This window comes from Kogia breviceps, chromosome 7 (genome assembly GCF_026419965.1).
Source record: "Kogia breviceps isolate mKogBre1 chromosome 7, mKogBre1 haplotype 1, whole genome shotgun sequence".
Lineage (NCBI taxonomy): Eukaryota > Metazoa > Chordata > Mammalia > Artiodactyla > Physeteridae > Kogia > Kogia breviceps.
Window position 1 is genome coordinate 104,123,722 of NC_081316.1, and position 23,785 is coordinate 104,147,506.

A 23,785-nucleotide genomic window follows, 5' to 3' on the forward strand; every position below is an offset into this window, starting at 1 on the left:
GTCATGAGCTTCAGACCTATTGAGAGATAAGGCTCTTTCAACTAACTCCCTGTGTCTTAGAATTGGGTGAGAAAAGCAAAGTGATACCAGCTACTGAGCAGCGGGGAAAGTTTAGGTACAAGAGGCGAGAGGTGAAGAGAGGTCCCGTCCCAGGAAGACAGAGGGGAGGGAAGCTGCCCCGGCACAGGCTTAACCCACCAGGGGAAGCACCCCCCTGTCCTCTGTTACAGGACTGACTTCTCCATGCCTAGGCACAGGAACATTCTAGAAGCCTAGGTAAAGAGAACCAGAGAGAGAGAACAGGGGGGAGGGAGGGAGATGGGGAGGAGAGATGAGGAAGGAGGGGAAAGCTCTGTGATAAAAGAAGAACCAACCAACCAACCTCACAGGGTATGTATCTGTGGGATTAATTTTTCCAGCCAAAACCATTCTTTTGACCTTTGCTCCCCATGAACTCAGAGCCGAAGAGGCTCAGTGCGGCTCTTTTCTCCCTGCCCCGTGCCCACATTAAATATCTGGCTTCTAGTTATCTTCCCTACCCTCAAGGAGATACATATTTTACAGATACTTATTTATAGGGGTAATCTCTCCAGCTATCTTCTGATACTCACTTTGATCAGAAAGTTTACTACCACCAGTTAATCCCCGAGACATCTTTCCTGCCTTCAATTACTGCAGACAGACTCAGAAGGTAAGTGATGCTGAATTTACAGGGCACAGTGTGGGTTGCAGCTCTGCCCCGCCTCTTCCCACCCCTGGCCCGCCCTGGGGTTTACTGCAGCGGGCACTGATGCAGTCCTGGCCGTCCTCCAGCGCCTGGCATGGCCTGGCATCCACTATGAAGAGTGGTCCTGTTTCCAGACTCGTCTCACTCCTTTTTGTGTGTCCACGTGTGGGTTGGGTGGGGAGTTTTTACAGTGCCATTGATCGGTCCAAGGCGGTGAGGGGCACAGTCAAAGGCTGGTTACCTACCCCTAGATGCTGTGCACTGGTGCCTCGCTCACTGCACGAAGCAGTAACACAAGATTCTACACAGAGAGGCACCGGGCTAAAGGAGTAGGATGCAAACTGGAACGCAGGGTAGTATCAGCCACCAGCAGGAGCACGGCTCTGACAAAGTCCATCGGCTGTGTGGGCTTTCCTGTTCTGCTCACAGAGCAAAAGCTCTGGCCAGTTCTGTGAGCGATTACCTCGAAGACAAAACCCTGGGAAAGTCTGTGACTTTCACCATCATCCCCAGATCCTGCTCTTCCTGAGGTGCAGACCCTTTCCCTCAGGTCCCATGAACTTGACGGGGGACATCCTCTCCAGATTTCGCGCTACTTTTCTGTATCAGGCAGAGAAGGAAACGTACAGATTCTACAGCTGTCCTCAGCTTCTACACCAAAAAATAAACACTAGCAACATGCCCGATCCTCAGCCAAGTGGACAGCTCTTTGGTTTAGAGGGAGTGTTTTCCTGTCTCTAAGAGACACGATTGCTCGTCTCAGTAACGGGCGTAACAGCGTTCGTCTTGCTGGGACTTAGCTTTTCCCCATCATCGCAAAGAGGAAAGCCACGTTTTGACTTGGTGTACATTTATGGCACAAAGGTTATTCCAGCCTTGAAGAATCAAGCAAGTTTGGGTGACACATTCCGACTGGAGTGTGGAATGCCATCCCGGATCACTTCACAGGGGACTTCAAGTAACTGAGGCGTTGTCCTTCCATGAGCCTCATTTTCAGGGGCACTTTGTAGATGCTGGGAAGTGTCAACTCAGAGTTGGGGCACAATCTTTCCTGCCTGCACTGTCCCGTGCTGCAGCCCCATCTACGGCTCTAAGTGTAACCTGAGACTCTTTAAGGACAGCTCAGTCATGAACTGTTTAGTATTCGTGAGTTAGTTAGCTCTTCTTCGGGCAAAAAGCTGGAACAACTTGGCTCCAGGTGAGGGTTTACGAGCTGCCTGCAGAATGCTAAGTCGGCTACCACTGCCTGGGTCACAGCTTCAGCCACATGGGGTTCCCATTAGCATCTTAGAAACCGCCAGGACAAAACAATTCAAAGACTCTCCCAAGAGTGATGCGCCCCAATCGGCTCAGTTTTCTTTACTTTGGGCCAGGTGACCTGGCTTGACCCTTTCCTCATGGGCAATATGCAAGGGGGGAGTTCTAAAGACGCCCGTTCCTTAGGGCCTGACAAGAAAAGTGACTGCTAGTGGAACTTCAGCCTCCTTCCCCTCCCTGCAGGGGCTTCCTTTTCTCTACCTGTTCTTACTCCTCGAATGACTGAGTGCAGGGGCTCCGGCAGTCACGCCGCCTAACAGATCCCGGTTGCTATGGCTACTTTACCACCTGGCACGGGACGCCTGACATACACTGCCATGTGAATGCCTTAATCATGGATCTGTGAAAAGCCTGGTGAAAAGCTCTGGTGCCCGAGGCAGAGATCCGTGGATAGCCAGGCAATGGCCAGGATGTCCTAGACGAGCTCCTGGCAGACAGCGATGTTGGCAGAGGGGCTGCTGAGCAGACTGGCCTCTGCAGCTGCAGCCGGCCTACCTTCAGCCCAGGCGGACACTAAGATTGCCACCTCGGAGGAGCTGAAGTGTGATACAGTAATACGGTTCAAGCACATGGCAGAGGGCGGGAGGACCACCCTGCCTTGGCTTTCCTTCACCTTTCAACCCACCCTTGGCCTGGGCTAGAAAGCACGCTTAAAAACGTGGGGAGAGCTAGACACTCCCCTTAAATGCACATACTATTTTTAAACAAAGGTTATAAACTACCTGAGGTCTCATCTTTAAAATTAGTACCTAAAACACAGGGGAGGTTCTAAGGAGATGGGTCTTCCTACCTCTATTTATTGGACAATTCGTATGTTCAAACCTTCCGTAATTTCTCTATCGATGAATAGCTGGGAAAAAAAGTGCAACTGTTGACTTTTCACAGCAGTTCTGTCATTTGCTTTAGTTCTACTCTTTTTTCCTGGGCTGAGGTCTGGCTAGACAAGTCAGTTTAATTAGAAACTTCGAGAAGCGGTGTTGACGGTGGAATCGCTGCCCCCCTGCTTCCTAGGGCTGTAGGGATTAGTCTATTGCATAGGAGGCTTAACGACTATGATGTCATTTGTTACTTCTTACTAGAAAGAAAGAGCGAGCCTGAAGGTGGATTTTCCACATCTGAGACAAAACCAAAATCTGACCTCAAAGACAAAACAAAACCAAGCCCCAAACCTGGCACCATCTGAAAACCACAGCTTCTCATTCTCATCACCTATTGCAGCTCCCGCCATGGCAACAAAAATAAGTGTGCATTTTAAAAAGCACAACTTTATTACTGAAGGGGAACAAGCTGAATGGCATGCGCTGACAAAATGCCACATTATTTGCTAATCCTAATATGTTATTCTTCTTTAAGATTTGCTTTTCTCAGCAGCAATTCAATTATAGATGCTACAAATCCTTCTGACATTTAATTCCCTCTTGTCAGAGAGTAGTAAATGTATACAGTACATGCACAGCTTTCCCATTAAGATGTTAATATATATTGGAGCCCACTAGCCTCCGTGCAGCGTTAACATTTCTTTTCTGTCTTCTGAGGAAGTGGAAGGGAAGGAATAAATGTAAGGCAAGAAAAATCATGAAGGTTCTCATACAGCATCCCAGGCATCTAGGACTACCCCTTGGCTGCATCTCACTCTAGCAACGTAACTGCAGCTATGCTATCGTTTCAAAGGAACTATGTTAAGCTTCTTAAAGGAAAACTGCAGTCCTCATCATCATCATCATCCTGCCACCCAGGGCTCCGCAGGCATTCACTGAAATCAGAAGTACTGCACACGGGCCCCGGCTGTATGTTCATCAGGACCTGGGGCTCTTAGGCGGTCAGTGCCTATGTTATCCTCCAGAAACAGGCCCGAACAGGAGATGCAGGAAGAGTTAGCACCTCACATCCTGTACGGCCCACTGGCAAGTGCGCTGGACTTGCCCACAGATCTGGCCTACAAGCTGGGCTTCACTGCTTTTCTGTGAGACTTCAGGCAGGTCAATCAGCTCCTCTGAGCCACGGAGCACCATCATACAATTCACAGGGGTGTTCTGAGAGGCCAGTGTGTCGCTGAATATGAAGGGGCCTCTCTGGGCCAGGGCTTGGCATATCATAGGCACTCCGTAAGTGTTTGCCAAATTGAAATCTGCTGTAATAAAGCCTACAGAGGGCTTTATTCCAGTTCTAATCACTGATTCCAGGCAAATACTTATTAGCTCTTTGGGGCAAGGGTCGTACTGCACACTCAGCATTGTTCTCAGAGGGTAAGACGCCCCATAGACACTAGCTGAGTTGAAGTCACCAAACCCCTTCTTTTCATTTATGTAGAATGGCACACAGTGTGACTGGTGGTCCTGGGTGGTGGTCAAGGCTGTGGGCCTGGTGGCTGAAGGCCACCCAGTCCAAGTTATCACTCAGGTGTACCATTTAAGTATCAGGATATTAAGTTCTCATTGTCAGCTAAACATGAGAACAAGATTTTTTTTAATGTTGGTTTTTCTCCCTTCTCAAGTAACTTGAATTTGTTAATGTAACCAGCAGTGGAAATGACTTGATGCAACAGGATGCAAATCCTCCCAAAGACATTAAGCATCACCAAAGAGACCACAAGGTACACTCCTGAGTCCTCTCTATTCATCTAACAATAAGGACTTAGAAGTGTGATTGCCTTTTCCATTTTAAGCAACAGGAAGGCACTGAGGACGAGACTGGAGTTTTCCTTAAAGGAGTATGTATCTGATAAAGAGAACAGGGTTGTAAAAGTATTTCTAAACATACATTTCCCACTAGGATCTCTCTCTGGAGAAAGATGCTTCAGTGGACCTCAGGCATTTGGGGGTGTGAGGATGGATTAATGAATATGGTGAAGTCACCCCAAAGCAGTGTCCAACCTGTAGAACTGGAATTCATATTTTGTGTTGTAGCCTGCCAACTCTTTAATTTGGAGGAAAATTTCCTATTTGATGGTCTCCTTCCTCCCCATGGGGGAAACAGCAGCATGTTGGATTATGGGAAGATCAGCAATACCACGAAATTCAAACTTACATCGTGGTGGTAAAGTCATGGCCAAGCTGGCACGGACCCAATATGATTTGTCAGTCTACTGCCTTGTACTAAAAGGAATTTTAAAATAAGGTAATCTACATGTTTTAACCTTCTGCAACTTAAGACTTTCCCATGGCATTTAGGACCATCTCAGTGGGAAATCCATCCCATAATTTAGGAGATCAATGGGACAATGGCACTGAAAACATCTGAGCAGAGTTTAAGGTCCCCTTTGAATGGCAAAGAGCATGATTCAACGCTGGAAGAGATCTTTCCCGGTCGTCAGCACGTGGCTCTATACATGATGGGCTCTGGAGAGCCCAACTTTCCCTGCTTCACTTCAAACCTAAGTCTCTGTTTCCTGAAGAGCCAGGAAGACCCATATGTTTAAATTCTGATTCTGTCTCTTGAGTAAATTATTTAACCTCTGGAGCCCCAGTTCCCTCATTTGTAAACAACCCCCCTTCCTTAACAACCTCCCAGGATTTTCATGTCAATCTCCCCATGGCTGGCTCATGCTGTCCCAACGGCCTCCCCTGGTGAGCATTTCTAAGCTACCCTCCACCTCTTCTGAGCCCCAGTCACTCACTTTCACTTTACCCTGTTTTTTTTTTTTCCCACAGCATTAGTCTGACATTATCTTGTGTTGTGAGCTTGTCTCTCTGACTAGAATGTAACTGTATGAGGGCAGGATCCTGGCACGTGAAATCCGGGGCAGCTCCAGCCCCTGGCTGGTCTTGTTCACTGTTGTATCCCTGGTGCCCAGGCCTGAGCCTAGGACACAGGAGGAGCTCAAACAATTGTCGAATGAATGCGGATCAAATGAGATCATATGTGCGTACAAGCTTCCTGAGCGGTCAAATACTATACAAATACAAGCTAACTTAGACCTCACCTGTGATTTAGGGGCCAGATCTTGAATTTGTCTACACAGTCCAGCTGGTTTTTGATGTTTTTCTTTACCATCATCATTATTATTACTAGCCTAACCAAAAAATGCAATTGCCTGTTTGCCAAGTCTGGGCCATACTTTACGTGGGAGCCAGTAAGGAGAGAGTCCCCCCAAATGCTACATCTATTGACAGTTTCTTACACACTTTTCAAGCAAGTTCAGCCAGACTTTGCGGACACTCACAACAGCCAGATGGTCTTATACTCCACCCCGGAACTGATAATCTGGATCTGAAGGCCTTTAAGTGCTTCCATGAACTAAATCTAGACCATATTTTGAGCCTATATTTCCTCTGTAATCCATTTAAGGAACTATAGCTGGCTCACCTAGATTCTTCCTTAACACCTGGCATGGATTATCAAAGCCATTTAGAATCTGCCTTCCATCCGTACTTTTCTATGGACTGTGAGGGAGATGTTGATTTTTCCAGATCACTTTCTTGTATGTAGGGCCAAAGTTGAAAACGTGTCTCTCTCTGGGAAGCATGAGAGCTCTGAAATTTCTTGTTGGTGCCTTTGCTTCAAAAGCAGAAGCCTGATGAATTGCTCTGATTGTGCCGGAGGGCCATTCCCTGGCACGTGGCATATTTACCACCACACTCCGCTAAGCAGTCCCCGAAGGACCTTCCATTGCTGAAGGGAGGGAGGCAGTTGGAGGCATTTTTTAAAAGTTTTAAAATAAATTAGAAGGATAAATAGGCTTGAAGCTATTCTACTCCACATGGGTGGCAATAACCACTAGCTGTCACTGGGAAACAGCAGATATAATTGATAAAGCAACGCAAAACTCTCGTGGATCCGTCATCAATAAAGTTAACACCCAAAAAAGTCAATGAAAGGGTTCAAAGTAGAACTGGAGAAGCTCCCCAGGTCCTCCAATAATTAAACCACTGAACTACACCCAAGCATAATTTTAAAATGCAGATTAAAGAGGAGGATCAGCTGGGCAACTTGCTTTGCTGGGTGAGGCTGGGGCACCATATGGTGTTTAGGAAACCGTCATTAGCTGACGTGGCAGTGGTGTATGGGGGAGGAAGGGGGACAGGGGGCCAGCAGAAGACAGACCATCATTATTGTGAAGGAAACGCAGGATATAACATTTATCCATAATAAGGAAAGAATGAAACTTCTACCCAGATGGAGCAGGGAATGGATGGTAATATTATTCATTACCACAGTTTAGCATTAAATGTACAACACCTCCTCTAATTTATTGATGGACTGTTTAAGACGGGTGTTAACCTGTTTGTCTTGTATTATAATTGAATTCAGTCTCTAGGCTACAGAAATTTAAGAAGTTCATCCTTTCTCAATCAATATGTTCTCCTTCAGTGACCCATTTCAAGACAGCTTCATAAAAAATAATGTATTTTGTTTTAATAAATTTAAACACTATGACAGCTGCTCAATTTTTATCGGGTTTTTTTTTTTTTTTTTTCCCTTCAGATGTCTCTTTGCTGCCGAGTGAAGCCATGCTCACAATCAATAGTAATTGATTAATCAGCATCCCCTTTGAACAAAGGTGCTAATCAGTTTTTGATTAGTTCATCAAACCAGATGCAAAGGCAGCCCAGCCCCAGCCTGACAGAGATCATCAGGGTTCTACTTGACTTATGGCTCCCTCGCAATATACAACTGCAGCGTTCCTGGACAGGGGAGGGGAGGGGACAACGTAATTATTAATTTAACCAAATTATAATGAACGCAAACAGTTGTTGGTTTATCACTCCCGACTCAGGGGTGATTGATAGAGCTGCAGCAAGGCTGCCTCTGACTTGGGTGCAGAACCGAGACACCCGGAGTATTCCTTAATTGATGATGCTTGTGGAAGGGATAAGGGCTGATTTAGTCCCATTTTCCTAAAGAGGAGAAAAACGACTCCTGCATATCCGAGTGATCCTTGTCTGGCTGATATGCTGAGAGGGATCAGGGCCAAGGAGAACTTGGTCCCTTCTTAGGATCCTTGAGAAGATACAATTGCCACTGTGTCAGAGGGCTGTTTTATTTAGGGTCAGGATCAGAACTCAGGAGTCACTCTTATACTCAGCATGATATTCTAAGCAGGGAGTAGGACTCATTTGCTCTTATTTCCCCCCCCAAAAATCAAGCTAACGTTTTTGAAACTTCTAAATATACCACAAACAAGAGACAAAAATAAAACACTCCTTTGATGGACGGCTATGTTTCTAATCTTCTATTTATTTATCTATCTAAACTCCTTGGGATTTGGAATTCATTTATTCATCCAACAAGTATCAACTGCGTGCCTATGATATGACAGGTGTACAGCAGTGAACAAAACCAATATGGCCTCCTGGAGTTTCCACTCTGTGGGAAAATCCATCAGCCAAGTTCAAACTGGGACATGCTACATAGCAGAAAAATAAACGCATCCCTGAGGTTTGATAGAAGCACAGAGGAGGCAATAAATCTATCGCTTGTAAAAGATAGTGGTATCATCTTATTCTCTCACTGGGTAAGTAAGACCTGTAGTTAAAGCTGCACCTTAGCAGCCAGCTATTCAAGGGAGCTGCAAGTGAAAACTCTTCAAGAAGGGCAGCATGGAACCCTTGTTTCCAAAAGGCTGGAGTCAGCATCTACAGTCCTCTGCCTTGCTTTCTCCTGATGAGGAAGGGCCCTTCCTTACTGACTTATTAAGAAGCAACTGATCAAAATGTTTCAAAAGCTGCAGCTGGTTGGCAGTGAACCCCCACAACATCATGGGAGCTCATATAATTGTTTAGCACTGACCATTTAAAATCTCCTTCCCCTCCTTTTTAGGATATGCTTCTTATTTTGGATTAGTAACACCTAAATCCTGGAATCAAGCATGAAACCTACTTTTGCAAGAGCTCAGTGTGCTGTGAAAAAGGTCTGAGGTGGATAATTAGTTTGCATCATGGTGTGTGACAAAACAATTGGCCCCCCCTTCCTTCCTTCCCCTCCCCTCCCCCTCCTTCTAAGATTAACTATGACCTGGCTTTTCTAGTCTATTCCACAGGAGATGGTCAATATGAGGGTTTTCTTTTTTTAAGTAAAGATCTTGTCTCATAATCCAACATCCTTAAACAGCTTTGAAATGCAACAGATTTCTCATGAACCATTATATGCCTAGAACATAAAAATTATTTTAAGCCACTGTACAGAGTGGCTTTGGTGCAATCCCGAAGATGATTGGACCTGGAGGTCATTATCGACCTGGAGGTCTTTACAGCAGGTCAGCCCCAATCTGAAATATACACACAATATACAATCTGAAAATACACAGGGAAGAGAGGTGGGGGGAGGAAGAAAGTGTTAATAAAAATCTGTTTTTTTCTTTAGTCTTGAAATCCACAATTGCGAATTGACTGCTCAGCGATCCATGGCCGTGTTGTGGAAGTGGATGGAGGGCCCACAGGTTGGACACTGCAGAGCCTTTTACCTAATGACTAGCCCTTACCTGAGAGGTCCTCACTGTCCAGTTCTTCTGCGGAATTGGGCAACTGAGTAAGGCCTTACAAGTAAAAACAAATCGTTTTTCTTTTCATTCCTCAAGGGACATAAACAAAACACTTAAGAACTGAGGATGAATTTCTTAAAAAAAAAAAACATGAGCCAAATCTCTTGCCATCTCTCTCTCTTTTATGGATAGCTCGAATGTATTAATCCATAAGCACGTTTCTCCAATCATTTCATTTTGTTATAGATACACAATTGAGGCAGAAAGATTCCTCAGTCTCCACTTTCAAAGCACATGAAACATGAAGGTGAATGTTTCAAATCACTCATTCATAACAGCATGCAGAAAGAAAAAAAATAAAGCCTGATTGTTAGCTACTGATGTTCTGATAGATCTCTTAAATACAAATATATTTAGATGTTACATACTGATGTATGTAAGTTTTAGTTCACATTTTACTGTAAATTGAAATCCTTGGGCAAGAATGACAAACACAGTTCATTATCAACTGATGATGATCTTGGACCATCTATTTCAAAATGGTATGGCATCTGCTAACTGCAGTTTGCCTTCATCAGAAAATCTGATTTGCAAAATGATTTTTTTTTTTCAAAAAGAGAATTTCAAAAATCAGTGGTATTCCTGAAAAAATGAAACCCTCAAAGCTGAAAAAGCAGTTAGGTCAGGAGATAATCAAGTGGAGCTTGAAATGCCTGTATCCGAGTTAGCACCAATGTTGGCCAGCTGGGATGGCTCTCGGCTAGCTCTGCCTGGAAGGAAAAGAGGTGAAGGCGAAAGCAGATAAACCATGGGGGGCTCAGTTAGGAGATGGCCTCCCTTTCCTCTTCCTGTATTTGCAGGCTGCTCCTTTAATGAAGTTAAAAACACCACAAAGTGGCGTCTGGTTTGTGCAGACCTCCAGGTCTTCCCATTTGCACAATTGGCTAATCCTTCTCTGATGACATTTGTCACTTTTGAAGATACTTGCAGACCTATTAAACAGGACTGAGGGGCATGCCTTGTTTCTTTGTTCATCTTTCCCTTCTCTTATAGCCAAGCACAAAACATAAGCTCAGTAAGTATTTGCTGAATTAATGATTTGGGAGTAATGCTTAGTGAACTACCAACTAAAACAAACGCTCTCTGGAAACAAGCAATGTCAAACTGACCGCATTATTCAGAAGCTCCCAAATCAACAGAAACACTTAATGTAGAAATGGACAGTAAAAGCTTGGATTTTATAAGTTGTTTTATAAAGAAGCCAAATGAATATTGATAGCTAGGTTGGTGCTGTGAAAGGAAGCCTCATACCAGCTCTTGAAGAATTTCCATCATGACTCTTGCCAATATTCAATGGCACGTGCCAATTAAAAATGGGATGACTTGAAGTCCATGGATGTTCCCAAACTATGGATTTAGGCAACTATGGGAAAGCAATGAGTAATGCAATAAATTACAGAGGCAACTGAGTAGGGATGTTATCCACTGGTTCTGAAATCTGATTGGTTGAAAGTGTTCCTATTTCTAATTGGCTTTAGTCATTGTATAAAGACTGATGAATACAATTATTTGAATAATTGTTATAAATGGGCAACATAAAGTTCTCCTCTGTAGTTAATTATGAATTTGCAGTTCTCAGGAGGCTAATCCCTCACTTCTATGTGGCCCAATGAATATCAAAGCATTCTACATACATGCTTGGCACTCACTGAACCATATTAAACGAGGGTGTTTCAAGTAGGCAGCTTTACTGCTGAAGGCTTGTTTCCCTGGGGAGGGCATTAGAAAGCTAATTTTAAAAAATAAAGACAAATATGTTTATGAAATATCATTGATATGCAAAGTTTCCCATTAAAAAGCGACAGTTTATACACACCTCATTAAAGATGAAACTGTCATTTTTAATGGCATAGACTTTAAAATATACCAAATCATCTGGAATCTACAGCTCAGATTATATCCGAAAGTGGGAAGCCATCTAGGTTAGTGGTGTTAAATTTGTTTTTGCACTACTATTGTATTTTATGAATCTATAGTGCTCCGCCACAGTTGGATAATTTCAAAATAAATATAATTAGGAAGAGTTTACTGAAGCACTGAGTGTACAAGCAAAATTTACCTCCTAAAATTGCTTTGACTTAGGTAGTTTTCTTTCGTGATAAAAATTATACGGCTCTCATTTTTCTCAAAGAAAAAGACAAAGATGCATTTTGTGAGGCAGAGAATAGTCTTCAAAAGGAAACTCCACCATCCAACAATAAGTGGGAAATTACTTCTGGGTTTTTCTCTTGAACTTTTCATATCATCCGCTCAAGCCCTTCCTGGTCACTTCAATTAAAATGTATTCACTACATTTCTTTAAACTTTGTTAAACAAATGAAAGTTTACTTTTGGTCCATATGGGGTTTTCTTTTGAGCAATTAATAAAATCCTAAGGTTCAAACATGATAATTTAATACACGCACGAGAATCGTCTCTTCCGCAGACGTGATTTTTGCTCCTTCATGACGCTATCAGTCACGTGCTGCACGTGCCCTAAGCCTCCTCGGATGGTGCTTCTGCTGTTGGTATTGTTACTTCTCCTTTTCAGCAGAAATTGCTGGCTTCTAAAAATGGTTATGTATGGTGCAGCAATTTTAAACCAGGTTTAAAACCTCAAAACTTAGAAACAGCAAGAAATCCTAGAGTTAGTTTAATTCAAGGTCAAGGTCAAGTAAAATCTAAATGTTTGGGGCTCAATTCATCAGGGTTTCCTTTTTTTTTTTTTTTTTCCCTGAAAATTTTAAAACAGTGATCAAATAAAACCTCTAGGAAACAAAAACTTCCCACTGGCCCTAGTATCATTCCCATTATGAAAAAGTAGGCGATGGTCTCTCTCTTACCTAAGCAGCATATGTCTGATCACTTGGCCATATTATGGAATCTGTTACTTCCATCACCAGCCATAAGAGTTCAGATGCCCCGGCAGTTTTAATCTAAATGCTCAGTCAGTCATCCTGTTCTTCCTGCTTTGTCAGCTTTTGTGGAGAGTTTTTCCCTTCGTCCCATTAGCAGAAATTTGGTTCACGCCGTTATAAACAGTAGCACATTGTTTCCAAACTGCATATCAAGGCTGAAACACAATCTTCAGGTCCTGCAGCCATTCGTAAACCTCTTTAGCTTTGTTCTTGAGTAGAACATACAATGTCTGCAGAGTCCCTTGACTGAATGACAGCCTTCGAATGCCACTGTTGTGTACTCATACAGAGAGATGTGTAGAGGGGTGCATACACAGATGGTGGACATAGAGGTTGTAATAATGCGCACTGCTGGCTATTTTTCTTTAAAATGGGCTTCAGAATTTCCCCACAATTGAATAGAAAGATAAGAAATTTCATGTGCTTTTAGAATTCCATCACGGCTTGCAAGACTTATAAAGTAAGTCGGGGAAAGGGAGATCCATGGGGTAGTTGCCTAAGGGCAGAGGTCTAGGGGATAAACATGTATCTAGCACAGGCCAAACATTTTGAAACCAAAACTGAAAGTGAAAAATTATGTCAGAGGGGTTCCCAGTTTGAGTCTCACTACAATTGCATACTAAATTAAAAACTAGTTAATAACTCATTTGGGATTATAAATTCATGAGATCATCAGCTTCTAATGTACAAGAGGTGGAAAGCAAAAGGACGGGTAGACTTGAAAATAATGAAATAGCGGTGGGGCAGAGGAGGGGAGAGACAGAGAAGGAGAAAGACAGAGATAGAGAGAGAGAAAGAGAAAGACAGAGAGAGAGAGAGAACCCCAAACCCAGAGGAAGCCAGCTGACTACAGTGCAGCAAAAGCACAAGCACTATTCCAGCCCATGGGCATGCTGTCACCCAAAACCTCACACGAGGCAGGTGGGTGGGGGAAGGGAGAGGGGACACACAGGGCAGAAAAAGAACAAGGCACAAGACACTTACAGAAAAGCGCCCCACATTGGAACAAACAAATAAAAACCATCACACGCACCCACACATCAATAATCATAGGAACGAGTACACCATCCGTGCTTAACGTCACTCATGCATTTCTGCCATAAATTTCAGACCATGTGGTACCAGGATTTGGCAGAGTGTTTTTTTGCATTGCTCAACATGCACACATAACACAGGATTCTTCCTGTCCAGGCCTTAAGGATGAGCTCCAAAAACACAAATGCTCAAGATCTTTCTTCAAAGATCCCTTCTGTCACCCTAGTCTAGGAATCCCACTCTTACACTCACATTTATCTTTACTGTACTATCAATTACATCCTTAAAGACACATTGTGGCTGACTATTGTTTGGTTTCTTTTTGGAGAAAATCCATTTGCTTTTGAATCATGCCCATGCAATTCTAACCTTCCAATACATGCTTATTCTAATCAGATATTGGTAAGAACAAAAGGTCAACATACATAAACAACTGATATACTTCATACATACTCTAGCAACACAAGCTTGAATAAAATATTTTAATGAGTCTTCAAAGGGAAAACATGGTGTAAAATTGTTTTTTTTTTCCTTTTTAGAGAAGTATGGAAAGAAATCCAGTATGAAAACTTTTAAGACCAGTACAATGGTCACAACTGGCTGACCCAGTACGTCTTGTCATTTAAGTTGCCAAGTTACCAAACCACAACATTCTTCTAGGCCCAGATCTCCAACATGAGCATCTCAAGATTATTCTCAAATGAATCTAAGTCACATGGTTGTTATACAGAAGAAGCTGGGTTTTACCCATAAGTCACTTGAATAAAGTGAGTTCTATATCCTCATGTCCTTGGAAATGTGGTCCCCTGCTTTGTAACTCCAATCATATTCTATTGCCTTTTCTATCCTGACAACTGACCTGGAAGACTTTCTCCCCCTGTTAAGTAAAATTCTAGATATTACTTTGGCTTTCATTAAAGCTTTTTGCTGTGGGCTGGAGAGAATGCTGTTGAAAAGAGGGGTCAGATCCCTTTGGGAGGATGCTGTGAGGGTTTTAGACAAGTTGGAGCATGTATTTATAAATGCATTTTATAGGAATCAACCTGGGTTATCACTTCTCTCTACTTGCTAAGGAAGCAAATATATGATGATCATATATTATATATATGTGTGTGTATATATATATATACACACATACACACACATATATATATTATACTATTCTTACTTCCTTTTTTTTCTCCCCAAATTTCTTGGCTGTAGGTATACTTCTCATTCACTGCTGGTCAATAACACCCTACTGAGACGCTGCCGGCTTGAACACTATCCTTGAACTAGTAAGACAGTGGTTGTTTCTCACAGCACACAGGCATCTCTGTTTCCTGTCACACGAATGCTAGAGTCCTATTCCAAGTGTCTCTTTATTATACCACAAAAAGAGATCACCTTCACTTTCTTTCTCCATAGAGAAATACATGTTCAAATACCAGTATCCTAAGATCAGGACTGGCCCCTAAATTAATGTCTCATTTTTCAGCTCAGGGGACATATTTTTTACCTTGACTACCCCACCCAACTCCAAGACCTGCAACTATTAGAGTCATATAACTACACAAATGTTACTGAAGGGACCTAGAAAACAGAAGTCTGGAGTCTTGAGATAAATGATCAGTATCTCTTCAAAGATCTCACAGAATTCAGGAATCTTATGATTACATTTGACCCTGGAGTTAATTATAGAAAGCTCAGAACTTAAAGCATCTTCAAAAGAATAGAACAAAAATCTCTCGAACTACATTAAAATAGCCTTAAAGCTCTGAGAATAATCGATAAAAGTCAGGAAGTGCTCAATTAATGATGAAACCTACAAATAGCTGAGCTTAATGGAGTGCAGTGTCTGAGATGTATTGAGCACCACGGGGCATTACCTTGGAAAGTCGAAGTTTTTTACCTAATTGATTTCTCATGATTGTTGGTGTATCAGGCCCTTTAACTAATTTTATGAACTTTTCCCTTTGTGCCTGTGACAGGGAGGGCAGGGGAAGGTGGGTTAGGGTGGGGAGGGATACTGCCCCATACCCACGTTTGTTTTGCTTTCTCAGAATTTCTCATCAGAAGGTCCAAATATGGGGGTGGTCAGCCAAGCATAAAGGCCTGACCTTCAAGGACAGCTCACACAGCATAGGTTTTGCTCAGAGATTTCTAACTGGTTAAGTCTTCAAATGCAGGTCTGTTTGAGGTCAGTCGTGCCAGGAAGAGCTGTTTCTCTAAAAGTTGAATGAACACCATAGGGTTGGCTGATCACCTCTTGTCATTTAACTGATAGATTTCAATCCTGCCCAATGTGCAAAGCGATGTAAGTAGGCCCTTTACCAAATAATTCCCTTGAATTCAGTTATTAAAATTCAGCCCATTTTAAACTAACATATCTTTCTCCAAAGCACAATATCGCCAGGGTGAGATGTGAGCTAAGTAATAAAGTAATATACAGATGAAACATGATTCTCATTTTCTAATTGGAGACCTATAGAAAAGTGAATGGACCTATTCCATCCTAGGAAGTCAGTGGAGAAATTCGGAAAAGGATTTCCTGATGCCCCCTTTTGAGCTTTATTTACTCGGTTTTTATCAGCTTTTGGCTAACGTCGTGACCCTTTTTTTTTGTTGTTTTTAGTATTTTGCCTACAAGGTACCCACACGCAAATGATTTTTTTTAAGTCCCAGTTAATGCTGTTGAAATGTACATATGGTATCATTCTTGTTTGGAGATGCTTCCTGCCAAATGGTAGCATAAACCTTTATGCACACATGGAGATTAAGGGTGAACCTGCAAGAGGCCGTGGAGGTAAACATGATAATTAAAGAAGAACAATGTTCTTCTTCATCCTTACTTCATGAATTTAACAGGAATTTTCCGCCCTGACCTGTCCTTCAGTCTCGACTACTAAGTGACATAAATGACTCCTCTTCAAAATGTACCTAAGATTCTAGCCTATGAATGAAGAAAGCAACCGGGCCTTTAATTCAGATGCTATGATTTTTAGGCAAATATTAGGTTTTTTTGGAGTCCCTTATATTTCAATGTCTGGTGGCATTATAGAATTAAGGGCTACGTGCAGCTAAAACTCCTGCAGCCCAGCCAGCCGACGGGGAGGCCTCATCTCAGATTGCAACCACTGAACACTGAACTCACAACAAAAATGACAAGACTCAACATCCTTTCAAGCCTCACAAATTAGAGTATATTTATGAGGTCAGTCTACTTGGAACACAGTTTCCCTTGAAGACTACATTTCTCTTTTTCCCAGGCTTGCCTTGCTGCTCAGCAGTGCTGAGAAGGTAGATAAACAGTAATGTGGTACCAACCGTGGACTGCTGGTTCTGTCGTCGCCGTGGTGTCTACAGACGGGAACAGAGGATTGGAGGAAGGGAAGAAACAGGAGGAACGGCATGCAAAAAAAGGGAAAATGGAAAAAAATGGAACAGATAATATATGAGCAAGCTTTCAAAGAACATCGCGTGACAAGCAATAATAAATGAAAAGCCAAAAGCATTTGAAGTGAGTTGCACTGTTTTAAGACATGCCTTCAGCTCAAAGCTGCGAGCCAGTGAGGAAAACAGTAGATTCTTTGGTTCTGGGGGTCTTGCCAGGATACATCTACTTGCTAGTCAATAGTCAGGGGAACATGCAAAGTGATGAGAAACACCAGTGCAAACTCAGTGACTGGTAGATGGCTCTGAACGCATCAAGGCTCAGGACTGTGACAGAAAAGTTCAGTCGGAAGGCTGGCTGAACAACAGATTCATACATTCAAACATTGCCTTTGTTTTAACCCAATCCACCCAGGCACTCAGGCTTTACGACTGGCAATCAGGCGTCGCTGAATCAATTGCACGTTTAGGATCCTTTTATGGCTCATGCGCAGATGCCTGTAGATGAATATATGGGTTCAAGTTTTCCATCCAGTGTGTTATTTCAGCAGGGTTCAGCTGGAAAGTTCAATTAACTGGGAGGCCAGAGGAATGAACATGTTAAAGGTTTTCAGATTAGTTTCTATACACACACACACACACACACACACACACACACACACACACACGCACTCATACTCACCACTCAGCCATCCTCCACTCTGCGGATCTTACTATGTTACAATCTAAGGGCAAGAAGTCTTGCATGGAAAACACCCAAGTCCACATAATTCCAAATGCCACTTCTCATCATGTGACATTCCAAAAATTAAAGCATCCAGCCGTCCTTTCGCTCACGATCCAGAACCACATTCACGGCTGTGAGCTGCCAGGAGTCCTGCCTTCGGGGTGAATCAGGAGATGGCACGTGAGGTTTTTTCACTGCCAGATGCACTTGTTATGGAAGAAACCGTGGTTTGTCTCTTCTTCTATTTCTAATGCCGTTCAAGTTTTCTCCTTCTACCAGGCTTCAAAACCAGGCCTGCTATATTGGCTCCTCTTCACAGGAAATTCCTCAGGGGGCTCCAGAAATTTTCTTTTTCTTTTTGGCTAGAGGGGAAGTGGGATAAATATCTAACAAAATGCACGGCAACATTCCTTTCCCAGAGTCGTTTTAATACCCCTCTTCTAGCCAACTTCATTCCAATGTCAACCCATCTGGTCAGGTTTTAATTTTCAGTTCTACCTTCTCAAGGTGTCTCCCTCCACGATCCCTTTCTGGCCAGAAAGGAGTGGAGACACTCACACATGAGCTCGTCATGTTGAGCTGTAGTGGGATTCTGGGCTGACACCGCAAGTAGTTACCTGTCCTTTTTTATCGTGCAGCTATTTAGCTGGTAATTATTTTCATGAGTTCTGGAGACACCAAAAGACTCTTTTGGACTTGACATAGGCAATGTTTAAATGCACCAGAATGCCAAATGTTACTTTTTTTTTTTTTGGTCCAACGAGCCTGGTGCTTCTGATTTATAAATATGACACATGAATTCACACCAGTGTTCCCCTTCAATTCCCCTTTCCTCAGAACCCTAGACCATCAAAAAAATCAGAGCCCTTCTAAGGAGCCAGAATTAACCAGAAGTCCTAGAGGCCACTACAGCTTAATATAACTTATAGCTGAGTTTCTGAAGAACAGATGAAGGAAAGAAAAACATAAAATAAACCACACCAGAACGCAATACTTACTTACAAGTCTGTATGCATAAAAAAGCAGTTAAAAAACAATACCGGAAATTGTTCAGATCAAACATCTCTACATCAGATGCTCATGACACGTCTGACACGTCTCCTTACTTGAAACATCCAAGTCAATTGTTAGTTTGAGGTGCTTTCAATTGCAAGGGCAAAATCAAATGCACATTTGTACAGAAACACGTATATGAAAGTTAATATATTTTATGGCTAGACACTGGCTTCTTTCCAAAATTAATTTTTAAAAAAAGCAATAAACATTTTGGCTCATTATTTTTGTGGCAGCACTTCTAATATGCTTTATTTTCACCAGGTAAAATCATGAGTATAAAATGAAAGAAAGGGGTTGGAGTAAAATCTAAGGGTCCTCAAAAATGATGTCTTAGCATTAATCGATGGCTCCCCAATTTACTGTCTGCCTACATCACAACATCACCTCAGCTTTATGACAAAATCAAACTAAGGGAAGCTGGGTGTACACTTCCCTGTGGGTACCAGAGAATAACTGAAGGGAAGGTCACAGTGCAGCTTGCCTCCCCATTCTGGGGATGGGAAATCCATCAATTGCACCCAACAGGGAAGAGAAAGGGATGTTGAGAAGGGAAACACACGGTTCTAAAACAGTGAAAAGCAAACACATGTTCAAGTCAAACAACACAGCTACTGCATCTGGGAATGGGAAAACCAGGGATCAGCAATGGGGGGGCAGACGGCAGCAGACACACAGGCTTGGCTACAAAGTTGAGACCGAGATTGGGGGTGTATCGGAGGAGTCGCTGATTCCATTTCTCTAAGAGCATCTGGTGTGGTACCTGAACAAACGCTATTTCAAGTAAAGAATGAAAAAAAAAAAAAAAAACCTTTAGAAGTGACTGTGCTCTCCGCAGGAGAGCACTGTGACAGAATCTAATTCTCCTTCATAATTGCATTACAACGTCACGCAGAAACCACAGACACCCTGGCTCTGTGAAGTAGGATTTATTAAGGTATCTTAATCAGGAGACTGGAGAGATGTGCTAGCCTACCCCTGTGAATCAACTTGTGGGGTCACTATATTGTTTGATAACATTCTAAGTGTACAGGCAAAATGCAAACAGTAACTTTCCAATAGAAGATAACATAGGCTCTAATTAACTTGAAAAATGAGAGTGCCTAATTACCCTAACAGAGGCTGTTTCAAACTCCATCCTGTGGCTGCTGCCTTTAAAAAATAATCTTTGCGCTAGGCCTAGGAGAAAAATAGGTCACAGAAAGTCGAGCTGGACTTACGGTGGTGTAGGGTTATGAAATTAAAAAAGCCTCTTTGAGCTAGTCTCTATTTTAATTTTAATTACAATGAGGGAGAAATTTATTGTACATTGATTTTATATGGTCAAGAAAAAACAATCCCACGTTCCTGCAAACCCAGTAAGTGTGTATGGTCTTAATAGTCACTCTCTAGCTGTTTTATGAGTATAATTAAACAAGGTATCCAAGGGCAGGGCCTGCACTGCTATTTGAAAGATGAACATTTCGCTGAATATCGACTTTCAGTCTCCCAGCCATACAAACAGTTTATGGGACCTTACCTTGAATAAATTAAACATCACCTATATTTTACGTGGCAGTATCAGATATTTTCAAAATCAAAAGGCTCAGACAATGTGTCAGATTCGAGATACCATCCATTTCACCAAGTAGCAAAAAAAAAAAAAAAAAAACCCCAAACCAAAAACAACAACAAAAAAACCGCATGCGAGGCAGCTGGGCAATGTTTAGCTGAAACAGTCATGTGTAAGCTCCACTGTGGCACATTCTAATCCTTTCATATGGATTCTCTCCAACTTAGAATTGTTCATTGAGTGTGACAGACTGGGGTTTTAAAACTAATCCATAAATTAGTCCGTGGTCTCAAACACAACGGGTGCCACAAATGAAAATCCAGGAACGAAATTAAATTCACAACCTTAAATACTTTTTCTTCTCCAACTGCTCTATGGTATTCCTGCTTTATAACGCCCAGATTCACTGCAACGCTGCATTTGCGGGGGAGGGGGAGGGGGGAGGGTGTGAGTAGGGTGTATATTAAAAAATGCATAGGGTAGGGCTTCCCTGGTGGCGCAGTGGTTGAGGGTCTCCCTGCCGATGCAGGGAACGCGGGTTCGTGCCCCGGTCCGGGAAGATCCCACGTGCCGCAGAGCAGCTGGGCCCGTGAGTCATGGCCGCTGGGCCTGCGCATCCGGAGCCTGTGCTCCGCAACGGGAGAGGCCGCGGCAGTGAGAGGCCCGTGTACCGCAAAAAAAAAAAAAAAAAAAAAAAATGCATAGGGTAGTAACCCGGAGAACCCAATCTGCTCGAAAGCAGAGCTTAATTGTAAAGAATTTAAATTCTGCCATTTTGATTGTCATAAGCTTAAATGAAAGCATACTAAACAGTCCAGACATATTTTAATACACTTTCCCTCGGTTTATTTTCTTAACTAAAGTCAATAAGGAGCCAATGGGTTTTCTTAATTGAATTCCCCTTCAGTATGTGTTATGGAGCTGCTTTAAAGCTAGGATGCTAGGGTAGGCAAGGAATTCCCCTGATGGTTTTATTCTCACGATGGTGCTGTGCTGGCCAATGTATGTGAAGTATAGTTCCCTCTTTTTCTTTCTTTTTGACATATTTGAAATCTATTGAAAGCAAACATACCTGCTGGAAAATTAAACTTAGAAATTTATTTTCTACTGGTTTCCTGGTTAATTTTCTTTCCATCTATGTTCAGCTTTAATTAAACTCCCATTGCTCAGGGATGGGAGAAATGGACAGGAACGGAACTGAAGCTAAAAGGCCCGAATAGGAGACCCCTAAGAAAGCTTTCTTCTGTCTTCCTGTCATCTCCCCTTTGAGTGAAGAGACTGAGTGCCACGGAACAGCAGGAAGGGGAGTAGGTTGTTTTTTTTTTCTTTTCAAGTTTTGTTAAAAGCTTCTTCAGAATTGTTCACAAGTGCTACTGTGCCCCTGAGATCTTTTCATTTGCAAACCAGATGTTCTCAAAATAATAATAATAATAACCACCTGTACCTTGGTTTCATTTAACAAGGAAAACAATTCCTATCCTATGTTGTGTGTCCGTGCTGGGCGGAGGAGGGACAGAGAGGGGTGAGGCGCCGGTGAGGGGAGGAAAAGAGAAGGATGCAGGAGGGTGAGGTGAGGAGAAGCGAGCAGCTCTAGAAGTAGTAGTTTATATTCATCTCCTGGAGGGCTGGGTTCTTCCTGCCAAGTCCTTTATTTCCCACCACTGAGATAGCTCCAACTTTCTAATCCTAAGAAACCTGTATTTATGAGATTATTCGTTTGCACTATTGTGCATGAATCTTTAGTATGAAAACATGTCAATTCTTGGATTGGTTTTCAACAAGGAACATAAGAGTATGGAAATGACGATAGAAGCATTAGGAAAAAAAGAAACTGACTTCCCATCTCTCATTCCTTTTTTTTAAAAAATGCAGAATCAGGTGACCTTCATCACTAATTTCTTCCATTCCCTCATAAGTCAATATGGGTCAAAAACTGGTTGGCGGGCTTCCCTGGTGGCGCAGTGGTTGAGAGCCCGCCTGCCGATGCAGGGGACACGGGTTCGTGCCCCAGTCCGGGAAGATCCCACATGGCGCGGAGCGGCTGGGCCCGTGAGCCATGGCCGCTGAGCCTGCGCGTCCAGAGCCTGTGCTCCACAACGGGAGAGGCCACAGCAGTGAGAGGCCCGCGTACCGCAAAAAAAAAAAAAAAAAAAAAAAAAAAAAAAACTGGTTGGCTATGATGCTATTTGTAATAAGTTTATCATCATCAAAAAAATAAAAATGTACACACTGAAGACAGTATGGAAAAACATGGTCCACGCACTTTTGGGGCAAAAACTTAGAAAGGGAGCTCATTACAAAACAGGTGGCTCATGAGTGTCTACTAGCACCCTAATAATATTCTTGTCACCAGGCATACTGGTATGTATATCACTAACATTCTATAAGTATTCAATAAATGATGAATGAAAAACAGTCTTAATGGAGTAGATGCCAACTCTAGAAAAAAGGCAATATAGTAAACATTCTAGGATGAGAGATGTGTATTTCCTAGCAACAATGGCTTAATGTATATCCCGAACATAAATACACACAACAGACACAAACACTGACGATGGATGCTGGAAGTAAAGTTAGGCCTTCATACTTAATTTCCAAAATGCCATCCTTTCTTATCCACATTCTATCCATTCTTTGATGGCACAGACCAAATTCTACGTCTCCTGTGACAGTCTCTTCAATCTTCTGAATCAGCCCTAGGTGCACAGTATCTCCTGCTAAGGAGTTCCAGTGGGTATAACCTATTTCCTCAACTATATTTTAAGGGGTTCCAAGAACTTTCTGTCTCTGTGGGCACTAGCACAGTGCTGTACAAATTAGGGGTCCTTGATACGCGTTGAACGAACGCCTAAAAGCATAACCCCTTACGTCATGCAGATATCCATAGCACAGAGTAGGAATCATGACGCTGAGACCCTGGAGAACGGACAGCTCTATGTGGAGCAAAGCTCTCTATTGACATTTAGCCGGTCATGCTACAGAGTCGGTCTTAAGACAGGTGTACTTCTTTCCTTTGTATTTAGGAAACTGAAAACATGTGCTTGATTGTTGAGTTTTCCCAATTTGGCGTCCGCCTGAAGGATAAGGGCTGTTCTCACCTTCTTTATTTCTGTGACCTGATCCACGCACACAAAAGCTTAGGATAGGAGGCTATGAATGCCAAAATAATGTGAGCCTGGGGGTGGGACCCACTTTCTCCAAGGGTATATTGGGTACTGAGTGATTAGATACCAATAAGAAAAACCTTACTGTTTTCTTTTCCAAGAAACACAAAATATTTAATTGGATATGTACTTTCAAAAAGAGAAAAAACTCATTTAGAAATGACCTACTTCATTCTTATGAAAGGATTCTTAAATGTGTTTCAGAATTTGGCCCTGTAGCTATTCATTTCTTATTCTAAGGTGATTTTAATTTTTAAATTTATGACAGTCACATGTATAAATGTGACCTACAGGTTGAGCTCCTCCTGGCCTGAATTTTATATTTAAGCTGCTAAGGGTGTTTAAAACTGAGTGCTGAGTGTTTTCTATGGTACTTCTCATCAAGCATGTAACTCAGCGCAAAACCAGGCAGAAATAAAACAATATCCACATTAACTAGGGCGGGAAACACAGAATATTTT

At 42.5% G+C, this 23,785-nt stretch overlaps 1 protein-coding gene across 12 annotated transcripts in view; it reads right to left on the minus strand.

The window, feature by feature from the left end:
* The window catches only part of CADM1 (cell adhesion molecule 1), a 343,297-nt gene that overhangs the window by 16,909 nt on the left and 302,603 nt on the right, over window positions 1-23,785 (minus strand). For 4 of the 12 annotated variants that reach the window (XM_067038982.1, XM_067038978.1, XM_067038983.1 and 1 more), the window contains 2 exons: window positions 16,763-16,795; window positions 9,465-9,518 (listed from right to left, as the gene is read on the minus strand). The exons of 4 other annotated variants lie outside the window; for them this stretch is intronic. In XM_067038982.1, the coding sequence (XP_066895083.1) occupies window positions 9,465-9,518; window positions 16,763-16,795 (87 nt within the window). The remainder of the gene's footprint in view (window positions 1-9,464; window positions 9,519-16,762; window positions 16,796-23,785) is intronic. 4 more of the 12 variants (XM_067038984.1, XM_067038980.1, XM_067038985.1 and 1 more) reach the window with 1 other exon arrangement.